This window comes from Molothrus ater, chromosome 1 (genome assembly GCF_012460135.2).
Source record: "Molothrus ater isolate BHLD 08-10-18 breed brown headed cowbird chromosome 1, BPBGC_Mater_1.1, whole genome shotgun sequence".
Lineage (NCBI taxonomy): Eukaryota > Metazoa > Chordata > Aves > Passeriformes > Icteridae > Molothrus > Molothrus ater.
In genome coordinates, this window is record NC_050478.2 from 34,010,107 (window position 1) to 34,037,279 (window position 27,173).

The following is a 27,173-nucleotide window of genomic DNA, read 5'->3' on the forward strand; positions in this document are numbered from 1 at the left end:
TGCAGCTTACAAAAGCTCTAAATGCATTGGCCAAAAAAATCTCTCTATATATTCATAAATGAAAGAGATCCCACAAAATAGTCAATTCCTAACATGACACCAACCTTCTGAGTGCTAGGGAATGTATTTCTATGCATCTTAACTTTCAATACAGGTATTAAAAATTGCAACACAGACTTGATAATCAGGTTGTTCCAAAAGAAGAAAAAAAAGGACAAAGACCAGCTGGGCAACATGCCTGCCTTAATACAAAGACCACATGCTAGAAAGCATAAGTAATCATTAGCACAGCCATACGGAAAAGAATGTTAAAAGAAAAAATCAAGCCTTTTTTTTCCTAAAAAAAGCAGGCAAAAATACAAAGATTTTATAATCAACAACAATCTTTATGAACTAGCAATATCTTCTGAAAAAATAATAGCTATTTTTAAATTACAAGGCAATGTATAACTATATATATATATAAGTAAACAGCACATGATCATTTTGCAGAGAACTAATCAATCAGTACTGACAAATCCAAATCAGTATCATGCCACATCTCGTCAAAATTTTTGAACAAAGATTTTTCATGTTTGTGAAGCCTGATCAACCTGTAAATCCCAAGAAAAGAGTATAGAAGAAAAAGCAACATTTAGCAGATATGCTAGCAAAACTGAAAAGAGGACATGATGGGAAACTAGCAAAATGAAAACTGGATTGACAATCTGACTCTTTATTTCTTACGGTTTTAAAGAGAGGACAAGCTTAAATGAGTCAGTATACCAAGGAATGAAACAAACTGGAGCAAATCATATTAGTCCTTGAATAAAAAAAGCTGACATAATAACTACATACAGTAATCTCAAAAATGACCAACAAAAAGACCAAAAAATTAAATTGAAAGTTTGCCCTGGATTTTTTTTGGGGGGGGGTGGGGGGTGTTGGAAGACATTATTTTACTTTAAAATTTACTCAGATATAATTATGCATCATTTTGTTTACCCTTGAACATCAAATGTACATGGCACAGAATTTAAATATGTTTTATTTGACTATCAATTTCAAAAATTCAAAGTAATATTACAACATTTATGCCAGATTCTTTCCAAACTGGCCATTTGAATTTAAAAGTCACCTTCAGAAGTTTGCTTTACTTTCCATTGCTGACTTCAATTAAATACATTACTTAATTTCTAGCTTTTCCAGAGCACAAACTATTTAAAAAGAAATAACTCCACTGTGCAGCTTTTAGATTAATATTTTCCTGGATAGAACGATCTCTAAGGAACTCGGAAGTTGAAATTACTAGAGGATGTTTTCAAATTAACAGCCTATTTGGAGAGAAAGAATATTTTCTATCTAGTAAAACAGTTGAGTACCAGCACACTATCAAACTGACCAGCCAGCTGTTATTAGCAAACAAAGTAGCTTTTAAAGAAACTTATTCTTTTTTTCCTCAGTTTCCCTGCATTAAAAAACACTGACAGGTTCTGACGAATATTTACACATTTTAAAAATTCACAGCATTGTCCAAAACTTTTTAAAAAAAAAAAGAACTTTCTTTTAAAAGTTGCATTCCATTTGTTAAAATTACCTTTGATTCACAGTTTCCAACTCAAATAAATCTTTCATATCCTTTTATGCATTAAAACATCATTGCTTCATGATTGTTATAAGTACCTTTGTCGCTTCCATAGTAATAGAAGACTGTCTTGCTGATAGCACACCAACGCTTCTGCCATTCAAAGCCAAGAAAACTGTGGTCTGAAATTAATACAACATGTGTTATGTTGGTTTATGCCATTACTGAACAAAAATGTGTTACTTCTTTTCAAGGATTAGGTAAGAGGGAGGTGGAGCTAGAAAAAGACACTAAGGAAAGGAAACGAAGGAAATGCATGGCACTGAGAAGAAAATTAGAAATAAAAATTGGTGGTAAGAAAACAAATAAGAATTTTAAATCACATAAAGAGGGAAGTCATGTGTAACATTAAATATAAGGAAATAATGAACAACTTCCTAAATATTTCCTAGAGTTATCGCAGCATTAAGTGGGTATTAAAGTGACAATATAAGATTTATTGAATCAAGGTAAATATTGACTGAAACAAAGCTGAGATCAATATTTGCCCTCTTGAAGGAAAATAAATCTTGATGCTCACTGAAACATGAAGTCAACATATGGTACTTCTACATACGTTCCAAATGTTTTCTTCAAAAATATCTGAAAGTCCTGAATTATGGCTGAGTGGACTTTCACAGCATGACTTTGTTAGTAAATAAACAGGATTTTCTTTCAATACTATAGGAGTAATTGTGTGCTATGCTTCTTTTGCATAATAGTACTCAACATTTCAGCTTCTTCTCATTTTATTTATTACTCCTGTATAAAGTTGTTCATGTGTATAACATCTAATACAGACATATAGACAGACTTCCCAGACATTAAATATGCACTAGCTTTCACAAAGAAAGCTAGACTTACCTTTTCTACGTTTTTCCAGGTATCCAGCCTTCAGAACAAACTGAAGATCCTGAGCTGCAACAGGAGGAAACTGATTCCCTGAAAGAAAAACAAATTCTGTAAAGCACTGCTTTTCAAGAAAACTGCTACAGAAGCATTAATAAAATTATGGATTTTACACTCTCAATATGCAAGAGCTACTGAAAAAAAATTCTAGTAACTATTATGCCAGATTATTTTAAGAAAATGAAACATCTCCCTATCAATGTCAGAGCTGTTGCTGTTGTCCTCACCACTTGAGTAAGGAAAAATATAGCTGCATAGCAGGCCTTGCAAGTCTCAGAAGGAAAAGTATTTAAAACAAAATACAGCAACTGTTTCAAACATAGCCTGTAAAGCAAGTTGGATAATGAAAGCACTAAGTTTTCAAATGTGCAAACAGGAGAAACCCAATCAAGAATCTCAATTGAACACAATTAAATCAGAATTGTGGTTTTCCATACCAGCTTCACACCAAAATACCTTGAAACAGCATACAAGGGGAAGACTCTCTATTACACATCTGAAAAAAGAAACCAGATGAAGAGACAATAAAAGGTGCACCTTTTATTGTTGGTTGCTGACATATTTTGCCTAATTTGCAATATATGACCCAAAACTACTGCCTATAGGATCTATAAGGTGATAATGGATAAACCAAAGACATTGTACAGACATCTACAAAACTGTTGACCTACAGACACTAATTTTAGATACCTTGTACCTATGTCTGCATTGGCAAAATGGTGAGTATATCTCACTGCATTTTTTCCTTTTTCTCAACTGCTAATTCATAGACGTTTAAGACTAACTGGCCAACCCTGCCTCATCTTAAAATACAACTTCAAATGTTAAAAATTGTGTCTTCCATCTCTCAACCTTTTCCTCCTAAAACAACAGAATGATGATTTAAACAGAATTCGTAGTATTAAGAACAAGAATATGCTAGATGCATATAATATTTAATATTAATATAAATATCAAACTGCTTACCCCAAGCAAAAAAGCAGAACAAAAGGTACTCCTGTGCTGCTGGGTTCTTTAAGTAAGCAACACAGCGAAGTTCCTACTACTTATTATCATCAAATATTCATAAGAGTCGCTGTAGGTAGGTGGCAAGTTTACAAGGCAGCCATTATTCATCAGAATATATGTAATCTCATTATGTTCTATCAATATGAACATACAGAAAAGGACTGATACTAGCAGACAAATTCTGTGCTAAAAACACCATTTTAAATTATGTAGTTTGAGTGAAAGATCAATGGTGTGACCTTGAACCAAGCACTGTCTCTGAAAGATGATGTCAATTTCCTGGGTTTTTAGGTTGTTCCTTAAAATTGATTTTTTTTTAATTCACTGTTCACAAATGAGATGGTTTATGGTATTTTTATTTAAATACAGTTATGACAGGAAAAAGACAAGAAAGAGATAAGAACACGCAGAGAATGCTGATTTTTAAAGCATGAAAATACTCAAAATGAGAAGACATTCTTTAAATAATACAACCAGCTCTTTAGACTGCAAAATATTTTATTTGACACCAAAAGACAGTAGATAAAATTTTACTTATATTGATATTTCCACTTCATTTTTTAAATTAATATTACTTTTTAAAGATTAGGAGTATATTAATTTTTATTTTAGCTTCTATGGAATTCTAACTATTGTGTTAAAAATACAAAAGCAGAATCAACATGCATTTTAAAGTGATACAGCTGTCCTCCCTTTGCTTGGTAATATGCAATCATAGCCCAACATTAAATGGGAATTAAACACAAAGACACTTGATGGCTGGTATGTGATATGTTTAACAGTTACTTTAAAAGGTGATTTAGTGATGGTATTATGAGTGGGGGAGGTGAAGAGTTTTTATAAGTATTTTGTACAAATATTTTAACAAATATTTAGTGTGCTGCTTTATATTGGTCATTGGGAGGCATCAGTGTGCAACACTTACAACTCTACCTCTTCCAATAGGGCTCATCTTAGAACAGTGCAGCCCCATAGATGCGGAAGACATAAAACCTAAGTAAACATACAAACAAAAGCAGCTCACTCTTAAATTTTACAATTTAAGAATTTTAACTGCCATTTAGATCTAAGTTTACCAAATATTGTTTGTATCAGTTTGGGCTTTGATGAGGAAGCTTGGCCAGTGATCATTTAGTGAACTCCAAATCAAATGGGACAACACGGTTCCAGAGAAGCACATACTTTGGGGACTCCCTAGTATTGTTATTCTGTCATCCGAACTGACTACTTCATAGAATCAAAATTCCACTCAATTTTGCTACTTCTGCTGAGACAAGTCAGGATAAATTTGGTGATGGTATTTTCTGTAACTACATTTATTTTGAACAGGGCACTGAAAGCTTTTCCTTGAAAATTAAAAGAACGTGCATGGAAAAAGAGTGTTTCACTGTCTGCTGCCACTGCAGAAAGAAGCCCTCCTCCCATCCTTAACCTGTAGAGAAGCCATTTCTTTTTCTATTCCTCAAAGCAACTGAGGCAGTAACTCCAAAAAACAAACTGCAGCTGGTAAGCCCCACTGCCACTCACAATCTGTAAGTAGCTGAAGCAGAAACAGATCATATGCATGTTATTATCCTTCTGTCAGAGAAGCCTGGGAACCAAAAAATATGATGGAACTTTAGTCAAAGGGCAGTAGGAACAGACCCAGTTGTAATATCCCACGACACATACAGCTGTACAAGAAAGAAAAAGAATAAATCTGGTTAAATTCCTTCTTTCATTGCCCTGTACCTTCAGAAGGAAGGGGAGGGGGAGAATAAGTAGTACGAAAAGCATAAAGGAAAGAGAAAGAACCACCTCCTCCCAGATTGTCATGAACCACAGGTGTTGTGCATATGTGGCAGGAAGAAGGCACAAACATGGATATACCATTGTCCCAGTACTACAACAAAAAAAACACGGGGAAGAAAGAGGAGGGAGTCAGTCACATTTTCCTTACAATTACTGCCGAGATTCTGCATGGGAAACTTCTAAGTTGTATTATCTATCTTTCTTCCATTTTTTTTTTTTATTCCTTTACCATCTTGTCCATCTCTCAAACAGGATTTAGAGTCAACTGCAACTGCTAGATGTGGGAACTCCCAGCAGAAAGTGTGGAATTTACATAGCAAGTTGGTTTTTGCAGTTGCTTTCAATCAGAATATTGCTTCCACATTAATTTGAAATACATCAGGCTTGGCACAGATCTCATAAAAAAGTATCACTAAAGCAGCATTCTAGTATATTTACTATACTTTGTTACAGCAAAGCAGCATTTGCTTACATTATACCAGCAACTGAGATCAGAGGTTCATTAGCTAACTGCAGCATGAGACTTTGAATGAGACAGCTCAGTCTATAAAGAATCTAAGACAGAGGAATCCTGCCAAGAAAGAAGGCATTACTATGTATTTTAAGTAAAGAACCATAAAGCAAATTAAGCCACATGCTTCAAATCACATACTCCTTTAGAGCTCAGAATTTCCCATGTAATACTCCCATGCATGCCCCAGGATGTCCTCACAACAAGGAGAATTTTCTCCTTCCTTCATGCAGGTGAAATGGCCTGAATTCCAGTTATCTGTAATTTCACTGGAGATTGTCCACTGTAAGAAATTAAATGTGGAGATGCAAGAAGCTTGCATCCTGGGGATGCAGATAGCACCTACTTGTACTACCTTTCTTGGGTGTCTCAACACCTGTTCATGAGAAACTTATGGTCAAGCCCACTACAAGATCAGAGCAAAACTTCTCTCTCAAAATGAGACCACCAGAGATCACCATGCCTTCCTAGCACTGTATAGTCTGTTTCCAGATACCATTAAATTATTTCGAAATAAAGATGTTAAAAGGATTGTAGTCTCCCCTGGTTTCTCCTTTGGTATACTGTAGTTTTTTAAGACAATTTTAAACATCCAGGAGAAAAGTGGCATTGTGAGTAGGAAATGCTCTATGGCTTGCAGCTGTGTGGGTTTATACGTAGAGAAAGGCACAATGATTGCTTCTGTTTACTCTTCCAGACCTAATTTCTGTTGTGTCATTGTCCTGACAGTGGTGGGCAAGCACAGAGTTGAGGATATAAAAAGGTCTCATTTCCATTCCAGAGTTTCTACCTTACAAATAATGTCTTGAATCTTATTCTTTTGATGTGAAGACTAATTCAAAACGATCCAATATTTAGGGAGATAATAATCTTGTATATCCAATACATGGTATAAAATAAGGGAGGTCCATCTGCTTAAACTTAAAGGTTTTCCTTCATTCTTGACCACCCACTCACAAAAGAATCTCCCACAATAATTTCTCTTCCTAACTCTTCTCTACTGGTGGGAATTACTCTAATGTACTCCAAAATAAAATCTACAAGTTATGCTCCACATGCATATTTTCAGACTGGTGTGTACAAAAGCCATCAAAGACCAGATCAAAATATTTATGAGGGCTAAACCTTCATCTTAGAGAAAAGTAAATTCTATGCATAATGCACTGGGCTCTTCCTCTTGGTTCTAGGCACTCTTGTGCCAAGTGAGCAGCTGGCAGTTATTATAATACTATTGCTGCCAGGCTGAAAATTCCTCCAGTGAAAAGAAAGTGAAATGCTCTCACTCAAGCATAAAGCCAGCTTTACCAGTCATGCTTTGACTTCAGAAAAACATTAAATGCTATTAACATAGGTGTATTAATGTATAGGTTCCACTGCACAACTCCCACAAACACAGAATATCTCGTGATTTAGAAAGATCACAAAACCACAGCTTATGGCATGACTATAATTTTTGCAACTTGATACTCAAACAGGCAAAAGCCTGAATGATTTAATTTTTCACCTTACTGCAACAGTGAATTTGGTCATTACATAAAAACAAGTTTCATCAGTGTCACTTCACAGCATGAAATTCAATCCTTGTGCCTGGAATTTCGATTTTTTGGAGGACCTAAAGATGTAAAAATTTCATCCTGTGTACAAAATAAATAAAACAAAACCAGACTGTATTATTCTGCACTGTTTACCAATAGGATTTTTTTTTTACTTCTGCAATGTGGGCTAAGGGATACATAAAGCAAGAAATAATCAGAGGTCAATGCATTCTAAAGAGGTGCTTAGCATGCTTATGGGAAGTTAAACAGGCGAAGTGGAGATAAGTGTAATTCAGTAACAGTTAAGTGGTTGATTACAGTTTGCTTTCCTAGTAGAGGACCAGAGCTTTAACCATAATAATGGTCAAGTCATCTTGCTCAAATTCACTGTTCTTCATTCCTTGTAAAAGAAAACTGAGAGGAAAAATACATTAGTTTGATTATATGAGAAAACAGTGATCATTATTTCTTTATGCTCTTCTAAAAAAAATATGCAATCATAATTAATAATTCTTAAATATTTTTTTTCAACTTCCTTTTTTTTTGCACTGAAGACCCTTAGTGTCATCTGAGAAATTACTGAGGGTGCAGTTGATACCTTCATCCAAATCATTGAAAAGATATCAGACAGAACTGGTCCCAGTACCAACACAACTGGATGTAACTCTATTCACCACCACTCTCTGAGCCCAGCAAGCCAGCCAGTATTTTACCAGTGAAGAGTTCACTGGGACATGCTATAGGCTGCCAGTTGCTCCAGAATGTGCAGGAGGCAATAACAAAGGTTTTATTGAAGTCTAAGGAGAAAACATCCACAGCCTTTCCCTCATTCCCTAGGTGGGTCTCTGGTCATAAAAGGAGATCAGGTTGGTCACGCAGGACCAGACCCCTGCAGGCTGGGCCTGATCCCCTGGTTGTCCTGTATGTGCAGCATGATGGCACTCAAGATGATCTGTTCCATAACTTTCTTTGGCACTGAGGTCAGGCTGACAGGCCTGTAGTTCCCTGGATCCTCCTTCCAGCCCTTCTTGTGAACCTGTGTCACAATGGCCAACCTTCAGTCACCTGGGACCTCCCCAGTGAGCCAGGACTGATGAAAAATGATGGAGTGACTAGGTGACCTTTTCTGCCAGCTCTCTCAGTACCCTTGGATGAATTCATCTAGTCCCATGGACTTGTGAATGTCTAAGTGGCACAGCAAGTCACTAACTACTTCCTCCTGGATTTCAGGGGTATCTTCTGCTCCCTGTCCCTCTCTACAAGCTCAGAAGGCTGGTTGGCCTGAGGATGTTTGGTCTTTCTGTTGAAGACCAAGGCAAAGAAGGCATAAAGTAGCTCAGTGTTTTCCTCATCCTTGATAACAGCATTCCCCCTCTGAACCTAATAAAGGATGGAGATTCTCCTCGGCCCTCTTTTTGTTGTTTACATATTTATAAGAACACTTTTTATTATCTTTTATGGTAGTGGACAAATTATTAAGTTCTTCCCTTTCTAATTTTCTCTCTACATGACTTAACAACATACTTGTATTCTTTCTGAGTTGCCTGCTTCTTTCAAGAGTCATAAACTCTTTTTTTCCCAGAGTTCCAGCAAAAGCTCCCTCTTCAGCCAAGCTGGTCTTCTTCCCCACCAGCTCATCTTTTGGCACAAAGGGACAGCCTGCTCCTACAGGAAATGCAGAAAATAAGTGGGTTTGTCCTCTAGCACAGGGCTTTTATGCTATGTCTCAGGCTGCAATTCAAAATTGGCAGAGATAGTCTGAAAATATTTGTGTTAAAGTTGAGCAAAGAAAGTAATGTTTTTAGCAACACAAAAAAGTAATTTCATTTTCTTTTCCTCCCTCCTACCCCCCTTCTCACATACTTTTTCCAAAGTTCTTCATATCTCTCAGTTTCATTTTGATCTAGAAATACAGCATTTACCCATTTTTAATAGCTACTACAGAAGGATTCAATTATCTTTGAATCTGTACATAGCAATACACTGGAGTCACATCTGTTGCACAAGCACTGTGAATCTAGGCTAAAGAGGAGGTGGTTTATTTTCATATGCATATCCTCTCCCTACATTTATTTTTTCTTCTTATTAAAGAGAAGTTTAATGTATACTGCATTTGAAAAAAGATCCCATTTCTTAGAGGCTTCTAATTAAAGAAAAGTTATCAGTAGGAAGATCTCATGAGTTTTATTAATTGTCTTGAACACTTTCACAAAGGCTATGTCTGCATTTTGCAAGTGTAGATGCCTGGTAGCTCTGAATTAGTTTACCATGCAAGAATCAAAAGATAAATGTTAAAGAAAACACATTTAATTCCTGGAATAAATGTAATGACAATGTTTCACTTTTGAAAGATTGGTTCACAAAAAGTCAGCGTTTTGGTCTTCAAAGTGTTTGTTCCAAAGGCTGCCTAGTCTATGAAGTTCTGCTCTGGAGCCATCCCTAGCATTACCCATTGTGGTGTTTTAACAGTTTACAATAATTTTCACAGAATAACTTGCCTCCATATATTCCTCCAAGAAGAACCAGAATACTTAAAGCACTGTCATCTGTTTCTAGTTTTAATTCTTTCTAATTTGGGATATGAAGTTTGGGCTACAAACATTAATACCACACCCTCAGAGGCTTAAACACTGAGTATTTCTTATGGACTCCACCCTTAGAAGGACAGTGGTACAAACCCTTCTCTTCTCTTCCCTTCCTTCCTGTAAGCAGAGGTGAAGGCAGTGAGCCAGGCAGCCTAAAAACTACTGCAACAGATTCTTTACAAAAACTAAATCTAGTTCTTTGAAGAAGTTAGCATTACAACTCTTTTAGTCATTTCTATTTAGCCCCTAAACTGTGTGTTTAGTTATTTTAAATTTTACAAACCTTACATTCATGCCTTTTTGATCCACACATTTTCTGAGTGAAGCTTCTATAGTAGTTGTAGCATTTCATTTGACAAAAAAAATCCTTTTTTCATTTAACAAATTATAGGAGTCAGCCAGTTTGACTCCATTCATTAGGCTCCACAGCCAAATGGAATTATCCTGGATCGCATACTCCTCATCCAAACTCAACTCTGAATTTGTAAGCTAATATTGTCCTGGATTTGCACATTCTTTTGATGATTTTTGAATTGCTTCTAAAACACCCACTGATACATTTTGCATAGCATCTTAATGTACAGAGGAGTTCATGGTTTTCACTCCTTGATCTAAATTTAACTTTCACACAGGTATTTATTAAAATTTCACAAATTACACCCATGGCACATGGAGGGGCAGGGGGTGGGGCGTGTTGGAGGTGTATGTGTGTTTTTAAAAAGTGATGTTTTCTAAAGCTGTAAGCTGACATTATTCTACAGCATTAGAAAAGGGGCCACTGAACACTTCACCAAAGCAGCCTTCCCAGTTTTGCTGTTTCTCAATGATTCTGAGGCAAGAAGAAAGAAAGATACAGCAGCAAAGAAAAGGTCTCTTGTACAAGGTCTCCCACTCACATCACTGTAAAGCAAGGCACACAAAAATGTTGTAATGTGTGCAAAAGTTTTGTTTAAAGAATCATTAAGGTTTACTCAATCATTTCAGCACAAGACAGGTTTCAGTCATCCAGAGGCCTGAATTACTAGAAAATTACTAGCTACCAGAAAAGTGCATCAGTGGTAGAGACTGGCAATTCAAATCTGCCAGCGCAACAGCTTCACACTTTGTTATGAGAAATAAAGTAGGCAGGAAAACACAGAGATAAAAACAATGCTCTTGCTTTGCAGACAGAACTAAGTCAAAACAGACCATCATGGATCAATTAGAGGCACTGGGAATTCTCATGAAATTATGCAGGCCAGCTGAAATTTCCCAGCGTTGTCTCACAGACAAGCACACACATCCAATTTTGATTAGAAACCCTAAGTAAAGACTCAGAATATCTATATGATAGCTTGAACCACAGAAGGTGCTGTTAGCTAACCAGAGAAAATTAAAAGGCCAGGAATAAAGAGTCTACAGCTGGAATATGACCAGCATGATGTCAAAATTGCACATGGATAGCATCTTTAACCATATCATGATTCCTGTATTCCCAGATGGCTAACAGGAAATAAGTCCCACAAGCTTATCAAACAAGTTAAAAGCTATCATTTAATACCTCCAGGTGAAAAATACAATTTTCAGCTTAACATCTAAAACACCTGGGAGAGTTAATACTAAAATTGTTCTCTGCAATTTACATCTATTTTTAAATAGCCACCTACACATAAGAATCCCTTAGAAATACCCACATATATACCTTGAGAAAAACTTGAGGCAATCAGAAGTAGAAGTTCCCCATTACTTTTCTTATTTTGTCATAATGTTTTTAATTAGTACTTTGGAAAGGCCTAAAATTCCATCGACAGGCAACCGGCCCTTTTATTTCAGTAAATAAGCCTACACTGAGATCTAGCAATGACAACTATTTTACTGGATACAAAAATGATTTAATATGTTTTGGCAGAAAAACTGCCAAATGTCATTTATTGCAAAGCTAAACAATGAACTTTAAAATTGTATTTCAAAATTGGTAATATGTGTTCTTTTACTTTCAATGTCCTAGTAATCCAAGTATTTATTACTCAACAATATTTTGACAGATCTTGTAAAGCTCACTACAGTGTGAACTCTGTGAACTCTCATCCAAATTTTGGCAATACCATGCAAGTTAGATCTTCCATGAATCACACGTTCATAAAACAAAAAGCATATAAATTTCCTTCCTCTTAAATTAAGAATTCCCCCAAAATTTTGCCCTGTCTCTTCTCCTGAGTAAGTTCTAGTGTGCATACATCCCTTTCTAAATTGTTTTGTTTCTAGAAGCTAGTTTAAGCCCCCTTTAAAAGTCTTAATGAAAAAAAAAGAAGGAAAGAAAAATAAGTGAAAAAAACAGAACAGTACAGTTTGAGAAGTGCCAAATTTAGCTGAAGAGAAAAATCTTCCAATGTGAATTTCAATCTGTGAGAGGGATATTTTAGCAGGGGAACCTTTTAACTCCTGCTCTGATCAGAAGCATAACACACCATAAATACAATAAGCAAAACCCAAGAAATCCTGGGAAAGAAGGAAATTCTCAGACTGCCATGAAAAACCAACAAAAACCTCAATGTAAATTGCATTAAGTTTTATATATGGAAGTAATTTATGCCAACTGGCAGCCCTCTTGGATTAACTGTGTAGTCTGCAAAGTTCCAACTGTTCTGAATCTTGGCCAAAGGCTTGGCCTGTTAAACTTCTGAAAGGAAACATACATACACACTTTGTGCATTTTAAATGCTCCAACAGCTCATATCCTTGATCAGAAAAAGTTTTAACATTACTAGTTGGAGCTGGAAAATCTTTCATCTGTACGAAGGAAAAGATTCAAATTCCTACAGTCAGCTAAAAACACATCTTTAAAACTGGCAGTTGCAGATTTCAATGAAGAGGTCCTAAGCCAGTTTTCAATTTCATTCTATATATTCCTGCAAACACAAAATTATTTGAATGTTCTGCCTCATTGCCTCATTTTTGATACATTTCCTCTACTACTGATAATTTAAGAAAAAAGCTTTGCTTAGTGATCAGTGAACTATCACACTCAAAGCTCCTCTGCATTTGAAAGTTAATTTGGTTTAAGATGGAGGTATGACTTTACACTATACACATGCAGTCTGCATGTAAAGGCAAGCCTTTTTAAAATAATAACAGAAGAAGAAAGTCTCATACAAGTCTTTCAAGTTTTCCTTACTGCAACACACAAAATGCATATCAAATATAATTCAGTATGTGGAAGTGGGAAGTCCTGGTAGAATTACAGTCTCTTGCAACAATAACATTGCACATAGAAAAATCAATCTACAGAACAAGACCATGAGAAAAATTAAAGGCAAGGAAATAGAAAGTGACTTATACAGTGGCTTTATTTCCAAATACTCTGAAAGAGGTAATAAAAAGGTAATAAAAATCCAAAGGTTTTATGGTTCAAAAAACACATCACTGTTTTCAAACCCCCTCTCACAAGGAGGTTGCTACCACAAAGATAAAATACTCTCCTGTTTTGCTGTAATTGCATGGGACCTAACTGAAAAGAACAAGGGAAACACTGTAAGAAACCAGCAGAGCACACTATGGGAAGCCAGCAGAACACTCCTGTGTTTCCTGAAAGCTTTCCAGATGTAAATTTCAGTTGCCATTCACCTTGGAGTATACTGAGAATGACAGGAAGAACCACCTTCCAATATCAACTCCCAGGTTTTCTGAATGACTGCGCTAATATTTTCCAGTCCATTTGGAGGTTCCAGGAAAAAAAACAACATACACTTGAAGACACAAGCAACAAGAACTCTGGCAGAAGCTGTTTGTCTCTGAACAAGAGAGAGGAGATCTGACCAACTGTGCCAATTCTCCCACAAGTCCCATTTTGCTACATCTAGTCAATGGAAATATCAACTTTAATTTTTCAAGGATCTTTCTAAGTTACACCAAGCTACATAATGTTTCTCAGATGACCCTTGCAGTTCTTTCTGGCTGTAGTATCAAGTAAAAATATCTGAAATAATATTTTTTATTTACAGTTAGAAAAAATTATCTTTTCCTATAGTAAACACACATTAGTTTCTTCAGCATCTGCCATGGGAGATCCCAGAAGTTAAGGGATTGGAAGTTAATAAATCAGAGATGCTATCATATGCTACAACAGGGGTCACAATTTGGGAAAGAGAGAATCAAGAGAAGAGCTGTGATATCTGTGTAAGAGGAAAAAGATGACACATCAAGAAACATGGGCATATTTTACACCTTAAGACTTTTACAATGATGAAGTAGATGGATAAATGTCAGTAGGAACTTCTCCAAACTCATTTAACTTTCATTTTTTGTCCCTTGATTCTCATACCACACCTGAGTTTTCCTTAAGCCTATGTCTGCAAATAAATCTAATCAAGGATTAGAAAGACAAACCACCCAGTGAATACAGCCACTGTTGAAATTTGAACCAGTTATAACATTAATGGTGAATGAATTAACTGAACCTGATAACAGAGCAGCATTGCTTGGTCTGGTGACAGTATTCAGTGATAGTATTGTGGTGTGTGGACATCAGTGGGACAGGGTTTGTAGGCAACATAAAAACCTTTATCAGATAAACTAGCAGCACTGGAAAAAAAACAGACAAGCCTTTATGCAAGCAAAAGAGCTCATTTGTACAAAAATTCCTCAGTTATTTTCACCTTATAGCAACTGCCTAACACACATAACTTCTCTACCAACCTGGCATAATGAAACTTGTGAACATGCACAGTATCACCCAAAGGTTGCCCTCAAAACAAAGAATTCAAACCTGCAAACATTTTTTTTAAACTAGTATACAGTATTTTCTTCTAATTTAAATGAAAAGTGTTAATTCAGTTCTCTTTAAAAGAGCACAAAAATAATTGTGTCAAAGCTATAAAGTAGTTATTACCAAATTTCAACGGAGTAAATATTAAAGTTGAGCTATGAACACCAAAAAAAAAGAAAATGGAACTTTTAATGGAAAATGCTGACACAACTTTAACTATGACAATGTTAAGAGTGCTGCTCTAATAAATCTGTCAGTTTCTGTAATGCCTATGACAATCCCATTAATATGAATGATGTACACTTCACATAGCTTACTACATACCAACTGCACAAGTTATATCATCTTCATTCCAGTAACAAATCAGTAATCAATATTTGCAAAAGCAGACTAATCCTTTGCAAAATCAGTGGTTTAGTGATTGAAGAGTTTGCTCAATTTACACAGTTAATCCCTCTTCATCTGCTTGAGCCCTCTATTTATTCCAACCACTTACAGTGGTAGCTGTAGCAGATTAATACATCCCCCTGTGCTAAACATGTCTTGACAATTGACCCAGCATATTGCTGTCAGGATAATCTTTACAAACACTGAGCTTTTCTTAACAAGCCTGAAGGCAACATTTAGAAATCAGAAGTTTACAAATACTCTCAGAAAGATCCTCTCACACATATTATCACTTCTCCATTTCATTATTTCTTTGAGACAGCATCTACTGCCATATTTTATGGACCCAAAAAGTACCCTCCTGACCTTTTTTTTATTACTAAAGTTAAAATTACTGTAATTATGAAGTCGCACAAAGGGCGTTTTTTAATCAAGAAATTTCTATGGAAACAGAAAACCAGCAGGAAAATAATGTGTTATAGCATATTGCTCAATGAAAAAATGAGATGGCCATCTGTGTAAATACAAGTAAATTAGCATATTTTATTCAAAAAAATGAGCTGAAGCAGTAAGACTAAATTAAGATTATTAAGATTTTTCTCTTTATTAAGAGAAAAAAAGTTGCCATGAAGTCCATAGTGAGAAAGTAAAAAATAATAAACTTTAATTAAAAAGAGATAAAAATATTTAGTTACACCTACATATACCTCTGAAGCTCTGAAGTTTACAACAAAGACTTGCATGGTCCTTACAGGTTTTTCTCCATTTTGATATTTTTACCCCTACAAGAGGCAAATATTAATCAAAGCATATTTTTCTAAACAAGAAGAATTAATGTGGACAGTAGTCCCAGTTACACCTAAATGCATACTAATCTTTTATATCAATGAAGCTATTCATGCTTAATTTGCCATTGTACATAACAGCAGAAGATAAAATATTCAAATAAATTGACAACTTAAAGGAGTAAATCTGAAAATATTTTATAAGATACAAATGGAAGAACTTGTATTTAAGGACAAATAAAGTAGAAACCCTTAAAGAGCTAATTTGCATGATCAATCATCATAGTTCTTGTGGTTCTTGGTAACTTATTTCAGAGAAGCATGATACTGTACAGCTGTACAAGGCATAACAATTGTAATGTCCACACAGAACTAAAGCTCAGTGTTAGAACAGCACAACTGTTTAATTCTTAAAATTTTCCTAACAGTAGTTCTTGATCTATGGAAAGACAGCACAAAAAATTGCTAGGCAGGCCAAGGTGGGGGTTTAATTGTTTGAAAAAGAAAGTAGGCATTAAGAGAAAAATTAGAGATACTGATGGTCAGAAGAGAAACTGAAACAGGCTGGTTTGCACCATACATTAATTACTATCCTACAGAGCCTAAATTATCCAGCTGGCTCTAGAAATGCAACCTGGATTCAGAAATGAACTTAAGCAAAATTGGCAGAGCACAGAACACTAACTTAGTCATCAGGTACAGTCACAGCATACATCACAAACTTGATGTGCTTGACTATTTTATATATCCACAGGAGGAAAAAAATAAAAAAAACTACACTAGGAGTACTAGTTTTAGGGGGCAATGATGAACTTTCAGCACTGAAGGCCATCAAACCAAAGGCCAACAGAACTTTCTTAAATGGATGAACAACCCAAAAATCAGCATATTCCATTGTTTCACTGTTGAAACTCATCTTAAAATACAAAAAAAGTGACTGAAGACAGGGTACAATATGGAACAGCCTAAAATTTATCTGTTATTTAAGCACAGAAAGGTGAAGGTGTCACTGTTGAACAATAACACTTGAAGGGCGAAAGATGTGAGCTGCAGCACAAAACAAGTCAGCATATGGGAAGAAAAAGAAAAAAAAAAAACAAAATACACAACAATCTCTTGTTCTTCCACCATAAGAAGCAATTAACTTTCTAAAACTAAGAGACTGGACTAACCATGTGAAGGTAACTATGATGATACAGATGCAAATACTGAATTTCTCACCTGTATCATTTGTGGTGTCCTCTTGAGGTCAAGTAGAAGAAGAGGAAATTTAGGCAGAGTTATTATCCTACACAGTACACTGCAGTACATAAAACACTCTCTATACAAGTTCTGCAAGAGTTTTAGCCAATTAGAAACTAAAACTTAGAACAGAAATAATTTTTTAGAACTAAAATTCTAGATCTCCCCTTGAGGCAAGTCATTAAAGAAGGATGAAATCTGAATCTTAATGGTTAAAAAGCATACTAGAATGTCAGTCCATTAGAAAAAAAAGACATTGCATAGGTATGTGAAGGATTATAAATTGCAGAGTGGCTCGATTCACTAATTTTTCTTCTGTGATTCAGATTTTCATAATTCAAAGCTCTCTGAGCTGGAAGCTGTGGCACAAAGTATTTTTTTTTAAAGATTTCTGTAATACAGAACACGATCTGGCTTAGGAATTTTAAACCTTGGCAAAACTCTCACAGTGGACTCTAGCAAAGCAATAATGTTACAAGTCAAATGTAGCTTCAATATTTAACTGGATTGTGGAAAGAGTGTCTAATCTTCTCTTATTCGTTAATACCCCAAGGAATCAATGGAAAGAGGAATTGATGTGAACACGATGAGTACCCTAGACATTGCCTATACAATCAAAGAGGGTTTCACTTTACCCCAATGACAATTTTCCTAGCTGATTAGTTGAAAAAGTCCAACTGTACTTGGTCTGGACTGACCAGTGGATGGAGACTGAAACCACCACTCGAGGTTTTTGCTGAAAGTTTCTCGCAACACAGTTAAAACACAGTTTATTTAGCCACTCATTACGACTCTTTAAAAAGATGCTCCATAGTACTTCAAAATGCTGAGCCTTCTGAGATTTAATCTGATATCCTCCTCTACTCATGCATTCTTCTGTGAACCATTCAGTTTTAGCAACTTGCACCAGAGGCTGCTAATTTTGTCTCTAAATGTGAGTGCCAAAAAGAACAAACAAGTAAACAAATGCCAACAAGAAGATCAGCAGCTAGAGCAAAATCCTAAAATGTATTTGACTTCTGTGAACTCTGTCCCACTGCAATTCAGTGAAATTCCATCAGGAAAAACTGGGGAGACAGATTGAGAATTGGCACCACCAGTGAAAGACAAAGCAAGGCCAGACTCCTGATGTGCAGCACCCCAACAATGGCACACTGCTTTTGCCTCCAAACCCATGGTGAAGAGCTGAATGAACAGCAGGATGGAGAATGAGCTCCAAGTCCCTGCAGGACTCAGCCAAGCAGCCATGGCTCGTACCTACGGCCAGGCTACAAAAATGGGAGAAGGAAACCAGCTGGAGAGATCAGAGTGCAGGTGGCAGAGCAATGGCAAGACTTATAGGCCAGAATGCTGAAATCCTGATGCAATTTCTGTAACGGCAGCAAGGGTCATGAAATATTGCCTAAAGTTCCTGTTAACCCTTTAAAGCACACCAATCCTGTGGATTCCTCCAGCACCCTACAGTTGCAGTGTAGCCCATAACAGAATGAAGACTACAGGATTACAGGGCTATAATTGGTTTAACAAGATCTTTTCAGCAGCTGACAGGCAATTAAGTCTTCAGTTTAGCCCTAAAATATTTATTCAAACTTTCCAACTGCATATAAAGACATGTCTCTGAGCACATCACAACTCCTGTTACAAATACTAATCACCCTTTCTTAGGACTTCTAAGTAGCTTTCATGCAGGCCATGTAGAAAATCATGCATGATTCTGTCAGGTTTTTCATATGAACAAAGATTTCATCCAAAACAATGTTTCAGGCAGTATGCATCTTCCCCAAGAATGTTGTAGCATGGTGTATCATTACCTGTATTTTGAAGAACAGCTTTATAAATTTTATATATTTTAACTAGTTAATGTAATCTGATACTCTTTTTTCAGTATGTCATTTCATAAAAGATGCAGAAAGTATTTTGATTTTAGACCTAACATGCCTATATGATGACTAATCATTACATGTTTCACTACTCAGGTACGTATCATGCAGAAATAGGAGTGAAAAGAAAAACTTCAAGGAAAATTTTGTGTTGAAAATGATCAGTTGATTAGGTACAGGACAAAAGAAAAAATATACAGAGGTTGTCAACACTTCTGTCATGTACAGAAAGGAAAATTAAGAGTCATTTGTTATTCTCAGTTAGAGAGGTCACTAGTGTTATCTTGCACATGATGATTTGATGCACTACATATGATTAATGCTTGTTTAAAGGACATTGCCAAGGTCTCTAGGTCAGACTATGACCTTCCATTTTTTTCAGATATCCATAAACAGAATATTAATAATTCAGTAAGTGCTTTCCTCCCTCTTTGAAATATTTTAATACTCTCTGCTACTACTACAACAAGAGACATAGTAGAAGGTGATAAAATAGCAAGAAAGAAAATTCCAGTAGGGAAGCATTTGCTTCAGAATCAGACTTGTTTTTTATTACTTTAAATGACTGGTACACTTGTAAGTATCACTTTCTAAGACTTTCTAACGACACAGGTTTCCACCACCTCATGTATATGCATGCCTTGATGCTTTGGGATGAAACTGTTTATGCTTCCTCAAAGTCACTAAAATTCTTAAAAATTTTAAAGACAAAACCAAAGTGAATGTACTTGCTTTTTCTAAAAAGCAAAGTTCTCAGAAGTCACTGAAATGTTGCATTTTTACACAACATGTACAAATTGTATTTTTTAATTGTGTACTTACGTGTCCAGCTAGAGCTTTAGTTCTCTTAAAATCTCTGTTTAGGCATCAGAAAATGCACAGTAAAAATGTTTTTAAAAAAAAAATGTAAGGAAGGAAGGACAAAACTCCTGTGACTCCCTCACTATTCATAAATCTTTGGAAAATGAACTATTGTCTGGATAATGCTTGGAAATCTCAAGTTTATCTCAAGTTTATATCAATATAATTTTCTATGCATGGATATAGCAATAGTTAAGATGGAATGTCCAAGATCACCTTCAAATGAGGAATAAGCATTATCACATTTTTAAAATGAGATAAATTTTAAATTTTAAACTTTAAATTTAATTTTAAATTTTAAAACAAAAAAAAAAACATTCTTAGTAATAAAATTAGATTTTTTTTCTCAAAAACTAAAGAGGACTGCAAAATTTCTTTCCAAAATAATTTTCCCTGTAGCTTTCCAGTGGCTTTAAGAGGAAGAGACTCTTATACATCATCATTATATGGCACTTGCTTCAGATTTAAAACTATAACTCTGTGTTTATATTTTTCCCCTTAAGGCTGTAGTTCCAAATGTTTAATAACAGACTGATTGCTATGTTGTCCATGTATTATTCTGCTTTTCCACAGGGTAGCAGTGTGTTTCAGAACAAGGCCACCACTGTGGGAATATGAATGAGTACACAAATTCCCTGCAGAAAGCAGCTGTTCCCTCTTGTACATATGCAAATGGAAGAAAGCTAAATAATGAGGGCAGCTTTATTTCACAAAGGCAGACAACAACAGAGCCAAAGTGGACTACAACAAAGTTTTTGTAGGAAGCAGTGAACTGAAGTCTACAGAAAAGGATGAATTCTTAATATTCTCAGTCGTGAGAATCATGTTTCTTAGGGAAATACTGATTCATGGCTTGCAAAATTAATCCTCAAAATTATTTTTAAAACCCTAAAGACAAAGACATCGATGCATCTTTTCCAAGACACTGAGTTTATTCAAAAAAATTATCACTTAATTAAGGCAGAAATCTGGACATTTTTTTCTCCCCAATACCATCAGTCTTACGTATGACCTTGGACAAGTCATTGAATCTAACTCAGTTTTCTTGTCCATAAAATGGAGATAATACCTCTGCCCAGGGCTAGTGGGAAGCTAAATCCATCGTCCATAAACGTGATTTGAAATAGCAAGGTAAAAAGGCTTTATCAGTGCTCCGTACTGCTGCATTTTTCATTGCTTTTAATAAGCCTAATGAAACCATGTAAATTTTGAATGACAACATTAAGCAGATTTTCAGGCCAGCTAGGAGTAAAAGGCATTACAGATTTCTTGAGATGACCCCGATTTGAGCTCTGACAACTAATGGCTGAGTCAGAACATTGCTATGTGAAGTACTGTGAAGAGTCTTCCAGATGTCTGTTGTTCTAACAGGGAACCGTTTATTCAATGCTGGAGAGCGCAGTTGCACCAGTGACAGAGGAGGAAGAAGAAATGGCTCACATTTGCTCACTGGTGAAGCTACAAGCAACACTAAAATCTTTCAAAGTTTGTCACTGGCATTCACTAGTGAAGCTTAGTACAAACCGTGCTTTTTACACAAGCAAGTGAACATAAAACAACAAGAATTAATTTATCAAACCAAAAACATGCATGCCACAGATTAAACTGCACAGTTCTCCAAACTGATCAGCTACAATTCCTTACCATAAAAAGCTGCCATCATAACCCCAGCAGGATTTTGGTAATAATACACATGCCCTGAATTCACAATGCATGAAGAAAGTCCTTTGACAATATGTCTTCTGCAACAACATTGAGTGTTACACCTCATCCTCACCTAACTGAGACATGATTAGGGCCATCACAGCTGGTGCTCTACAAATGAAACATTATATACTTTTTTAAGAAAGAAATCAACGCTGAAATTATTTACCTAAATACTAATCTAGTGTCATCTAAAGAGAACATCCTTGTCATTGAAGGAGTCTGTGAGCAATACAGGACAAAACTTTAAAATTCAGAATCTTTTGCATTGTTCTTTTAGCAAACTATGCCACAAAACTGAAAACAAAAATAATTCTATTTTTAGTGGCACTGAGTTTCCTGTTTGTCCTGATCTTTACTAAAATTGACAGGTCTGCTACTTTGGGCAGTCTAGTGTCCAAATTGGGCCACAATTTTGGCCATTGTCTACCACCTTACTGCTTTTGGTGCTAAGCTATGAGACTTTTGTGCAGATATCAGGGTAAACTGCCAGATGCCCTAAGCCCCCATTCTAAGAGTTACTACATTACCTAAAATCAGCTCTACAACACACATACAAAAGGAGATTTTGGATGCTGTGTCACACTTGTGGCATCTGCTATACAGTAAACTGAGTCTGCTTGAAAGCCTGTTTTCATGATCAAGTATCCCAACAGACAGAAACATCAGCTGCTGAAACGTTAAAAACTACCACAAAAAATGCAGCCTTTCTTTCCCATAAGAATATCTTAAGAACAGCAGAAAACAACAACAGCATGTCAAAACAAGGGTACTCCCGGACATTTCTGCAGTGGATTCTCTTAAATGTTGCATGTATTTTTTTCATGTGTTTCTGTGGCCAACTTTATAAGTCAACAAATTCAAAATTTTCACTTTACTTAGGAATGAAACCTGTGGCAGTATTGTAACAAGATGTCACAGAGTCAGTTTTCCCCTCCCTCTAGAGACACAAGAGAACTTCAGATCCCAGAGCAGCCATGAGGACATCCAGGAACCTGTGGGACTTCCCTTGGCCTGCCTGACTTCCAGAATCCATCTCTCCTCATTTCCTAATCCTCTTCTAACCTTCAAGATGGGAAAGAGCAGTAAGCTGAAATGGCAGCTTGTGAAAACAGATACAGGAACACAGGAAATAGGCTTGTAATCCAAAGCTAGGAGCTGGGCCTGGCAGTGCTATTAATCAATATACACTGACTACAGGAGGCACCACCAAACCTAGCAGGCATATATGGGAGAACTAGAAATATCTGTTATTGCCTCAGGTGAAAGAAAGCACATGAAACAAAAGTCTGAAATTCAGGAAACTAATTTCTGCCATAATTGTTATGGTTTACATCAAATTTCAAGGAAGAACTGTAGCTTTCAAACTTAAATCCCAATGGTTAGTCTTCTGGATAAAAGCAGTAGAAAAGATTAATCTCTCTCCACTCTTATAGAGAGACATTAGCAGTTTACTCCCATAATCACATGGATTTGCCAGAGATCTCTAACAAAAATGCAGTAAACTTTTTGCATAGAAGCTGGACAAAAATGTACTTGCAAGAAACCATATTTCCCCCACCCTACTTCTTTCTATTCCATCCATTCCCTTTATTGATGTTAAGTACCTATGTCTGGGAAGACTCTTTCTCCTGCACAGTCTTACAGTCTTGCTCATGTCCAGTAATGTGCTTCCCGTTCATAAACTCTCATAATTTCCCCTTCTTTATCTCCTCTTTCTCCATATTTTTAGTCCCTTCTTCCTGAGGTCCTGCTCTATTTAATGGTCTCCTCTGTTCATGACCTCTCTGCATTAGCCAGACCACGTTGTGCACTCTACTCACTGGCACCTCTCCACGTCAGGGAAATTCTTCACCAAGTGAGCTCTTTATTCCTACACATGCCCACTCTCCTGCCATAGCCCTCATCACAGGGTGTGTGTGCCACCTCCACTGTGCACAGGTCCTGCTGCCAGCTAGACTCTCAGAAATAGAATCCCCAAGCCATCTGCCCAGGAGAGCTGAGGGAAAAGGGCTGCAGAGGTGTCAGGGACTGTGCTCCAAGACAGGTCAGCTGCTTCAGGGGGAGCCACAACCAGCACATAAATCAGAAATCACCTTTCCCCTGGGTTATGACATTCTAAGGAATGAAGCTAGCATTGGAATGAAGAGATTTGTTGGCTTTATCCTCTCCTTCCAGAGCTCTTTTTGATCAGCTTTGAACATCTCATTAGCAGTGCAACAGAAAGTATAGTATTACTTTTCTATTTTTAATGTCCCTTTCTGCATTGTGGCCTCAGTCTTCAGTATTATACTCTACCACACGTACAGTTTTCTCTTATTAAAAATTTAACAAATACTTCAGGCCCCAAAGCATATCAGCAATTAAAAAGAACCAGTTCTTCTACCCCAGCAGAAGCCAGCATGAGAGGCATTGCATGACAACTTGAAAAATCTTAAAATAATCATCAGCAAATTAGGCCTGAGAGTCTTTCACTTCATATACCTGTTCTTATTCCAGACTCATGGATGTATTTACCTAAATTAAATACCTGGCATAGGTCCGATACTGCTTTGTGGACAGCACAACTATCCCTGCAGAAGAGCAAACTACTGGGTATGGTGTGGTAATGTTACCATTTATCCTCCTGCAGCTCTGAATCAAGATGTGGATACACCTGCACTAGCATCCAATGCCAGACAGACACAAGTTGTGTCCTCAAGAGTCGTAACTCCAAGGCTGTGCATGTACCATGTCCATGGTCTTTGGCCCCACTTCTCAGAACAGCCATTTAGCCCAAGGGTGCTGCTGCAATGACAGCACTCCACAATTTATCATTCCAAGTCTAATATTATAAGCACCCTTATAAAAGCATCCTTAGGCACCATGCTGGATTGTACACCCCATGTTCTTTATTTGCAGAGTACAGACCACAACAGGACCCTATTTTTGTTTGCAACCTCTGAGCATTGCTTTGAGGAATGGCAATGGTAAAAATAAGAAGTGGTATACTGTGGCAGAGGTTATATCAACAGATTTGGAAGGCTCCATACAGAGCAGACTCTCCTTTCAGCATATATTCTCTTGACACAGTTATCCTCAAAACCCTTGGGACTAACCCTGACACGTATTTCATAACTAAGAGGCCTTCAGACAGCTATAACCAACTTCAACATTTATTTATTCTAATATCATCTGCTGTGTTCATAACATATATTTTATCAGTGTGCCTCTATGAAACAGTCCACCGCACAAAAGCAGGGCCGAGACACAGAGCAAAAGCCATTCCAATAAATGTAATTAGTACTGCCGCAATACCATATGTACTAAATGTACTTCACTATGAAAGCTTACACTGATCACTGCAACATAAAAATGTCCATTAAAATAACATTAATTGTATTTATTAGTACTGTGTTGCAGAAGATTCTAACTACAGTGTTGCCTATGCTCTATTAACAAAAGATAGGATGCATCCAATTTTAAGAAATTCTTACCATTCAGCACTGTCCAAATCAAAGAAGGAAGTTTAAAAATAAAATTTTAGTCCATTTAAGATGCAAGCACTGATAGTAGCCAAAATATCCTGCAAATGTAACACCAGAAAAAAGTTTGCTGCATGGAAATGATTACAATCTTTTTCCTCTACTTTCTCCCAACACAATCAATCTTTGATTGCAAAGTAATTAAAAAAATAAATTTCTTTACTAATATTTGGTGTTAAATTCAGATCAATAGGGGCCAAGGCATACACTTTCAATTGAAAATACAGGGCAGACTGCCATAGTTGCAGTTCTCAAATGCACACACCTAACTGAACTGTTTATTTGCAAGATGACAGATAATGACACAACTATTTTCCTAGCAAATTGAGGCACAAGTTGCCAATATTTCCTAATGAAACCGTCACTAAATTCATTTAAGTCTTGAAAAACCTGTTCTGTTTTATAGTACATTCAGATTAAATATGAGGTAAATATATAATTTCCTATGGTTTTTGGAATCATAAACATAAAGCTTCATCCAGCAGTTTGTTTTACATGGTATGTATACAGTTCTTTCATTCCAGGAACCTGCAGAAGACTGCAGAACCTGAAAAACTTTGCTATTACTTTTAAAAGGTGAATAATCACACTAAGCATGACAAGATGATTACAGTGCTAACCATGGAATCTGATTTATCTTTTAAAAGATCAGTTTAAATCATCAGAAGTTGCATTTGGTTTTATTGGAGATTCATCATATTGAAAGCTTTTTGAAGAAAACAACAAAAATAGTTTTGTTTTAATGTTAAGAAGGATCAGACTAATAGACATAAATTATTTTAGTGCCTTAGTGCACTAAACACCTGTGTGCAGCTTTCAGTGAAGTGGCTGAATTATAGATAGTTTTAGTTTTGAAAAGCAAAGCAATTTCACATAAAGATGTAGATGACTTGTCAGACATACTTAGCCCAATGAAATTTGTGCTTGTGTAAATATAGAGATGTTAACATCAGCCAGAAGGTAGGTCCAGACTGCAGATTCCTAAACATCACCTTGGCACTTCCCAGCATCTTCCCTATATACTGGCACTTCATGCAACTGCACCATACAGTTTTGGCAAATGAGTAAATTTCTAGCTCAATGTCAACTGTGCTGTGATTCCATACACTGTCCAAAGAGGACTTGGGATAATGTATATTTATTTGTGGAATGAACAAGCATACCTGAAAATCAGAGGAAAAAAAACAGATAAATTTAATTTAACCTTAAGTAATTACAAATTTAAGTATTAATCTCTGATTAGTACTTTCATATTATCTCATCAGCAAGTGAACAACTTCCATTAGCATCAGCAGGCATTGAAACTGGGCAAGGACAAAACATTTTCCTTAAGTCAATATCATTCTCTGACTTAGGTGTGTTTTATGGGCTGTTTTTTCCCCTTCTCCAAAGGACACACAGGAAAACAAGACACAGCTTTAGCATTCTGGCTTTACAGACTCAGCCATATGTTGAAATTGCTGTACTCTCGAATTGCTTTTTCTCTGTTAGACATTTTTTGTGTTTATTTCCCAGACTTTATGTACTTGTGAGGATATTGTCTCCGGAATCTCTAACGATCCCCACTCTTTAGGCAATCACTGACTCCATAGCCTTAATTATATATACTGAAGCATACTAATCAAACATGGAATGGAAGTCTATCAGGGAAGCAGAATTTAACCACCAATTCTCTGTGAGCTACAAGGGTCCTTGTTTCAGTAACCTCAGTCAAACTCAGTCAGTATAATTATTCTCTCAACAATCAGCTTATCTGACTAGAAGAAACAGAATGCACAAAAAACTGTGCTGTTATTCATAAAGTAAGAGACACTGAAGTAGGAAACACATCATTAATTCTTTGCAGAAAAGAATGCCTAGCCTTAATAAGCTTTAATTTTCATATAGATTTCTGTGCTGTCCTTTACCAAACTATGGAAACATAAAAATTCAAGTATGTATAGCTGAGTAGTTTAGCTCATATGCAACAGATTCAGTTTTAATTACTACAGGCATTCACAAATGGTTTTTTTAAGCAATTACTTTCCACCTTTATGTAAGATATTATTACCACCAACAGATGCGTAGAAAAATACAGTATGAAATTCATTTATTGTAACAGAAT

The 27,173-nt window shown here is 36.2% G+C and overlaps 1 protein-coding gene across 2 annotated transcripts in view; it reads right to left on the reverse strand.

Annotated features, from left to right (window-relative positions):
* The window catches only part of SKAP2 (src kinase associated phosphoprotein 2), a 119,476-nt gene that overhangs the window by 46,898 nt on the left and 45,405 nt on the right, over nt 1-27,173 (reverse strand). For both annotated transcript variants that reach the window (XM_054515516.1, XM_036406434.2), the window contains exons 5-6: nt 2,468-2,545; nt 1,663-1,746 (exon numbers count right to left, since the gene is read on the reverse strand). In XM_054515516.1, the coding sequence (XP_054371491.1) occupies nt 1,663-1,746; nt 2,468-2,545 (162 nt within the window). The remainder of the gene's footprint in view (nt 1-1,662; nt 1,747-2,467; nt 2,546-27,173) is intronic.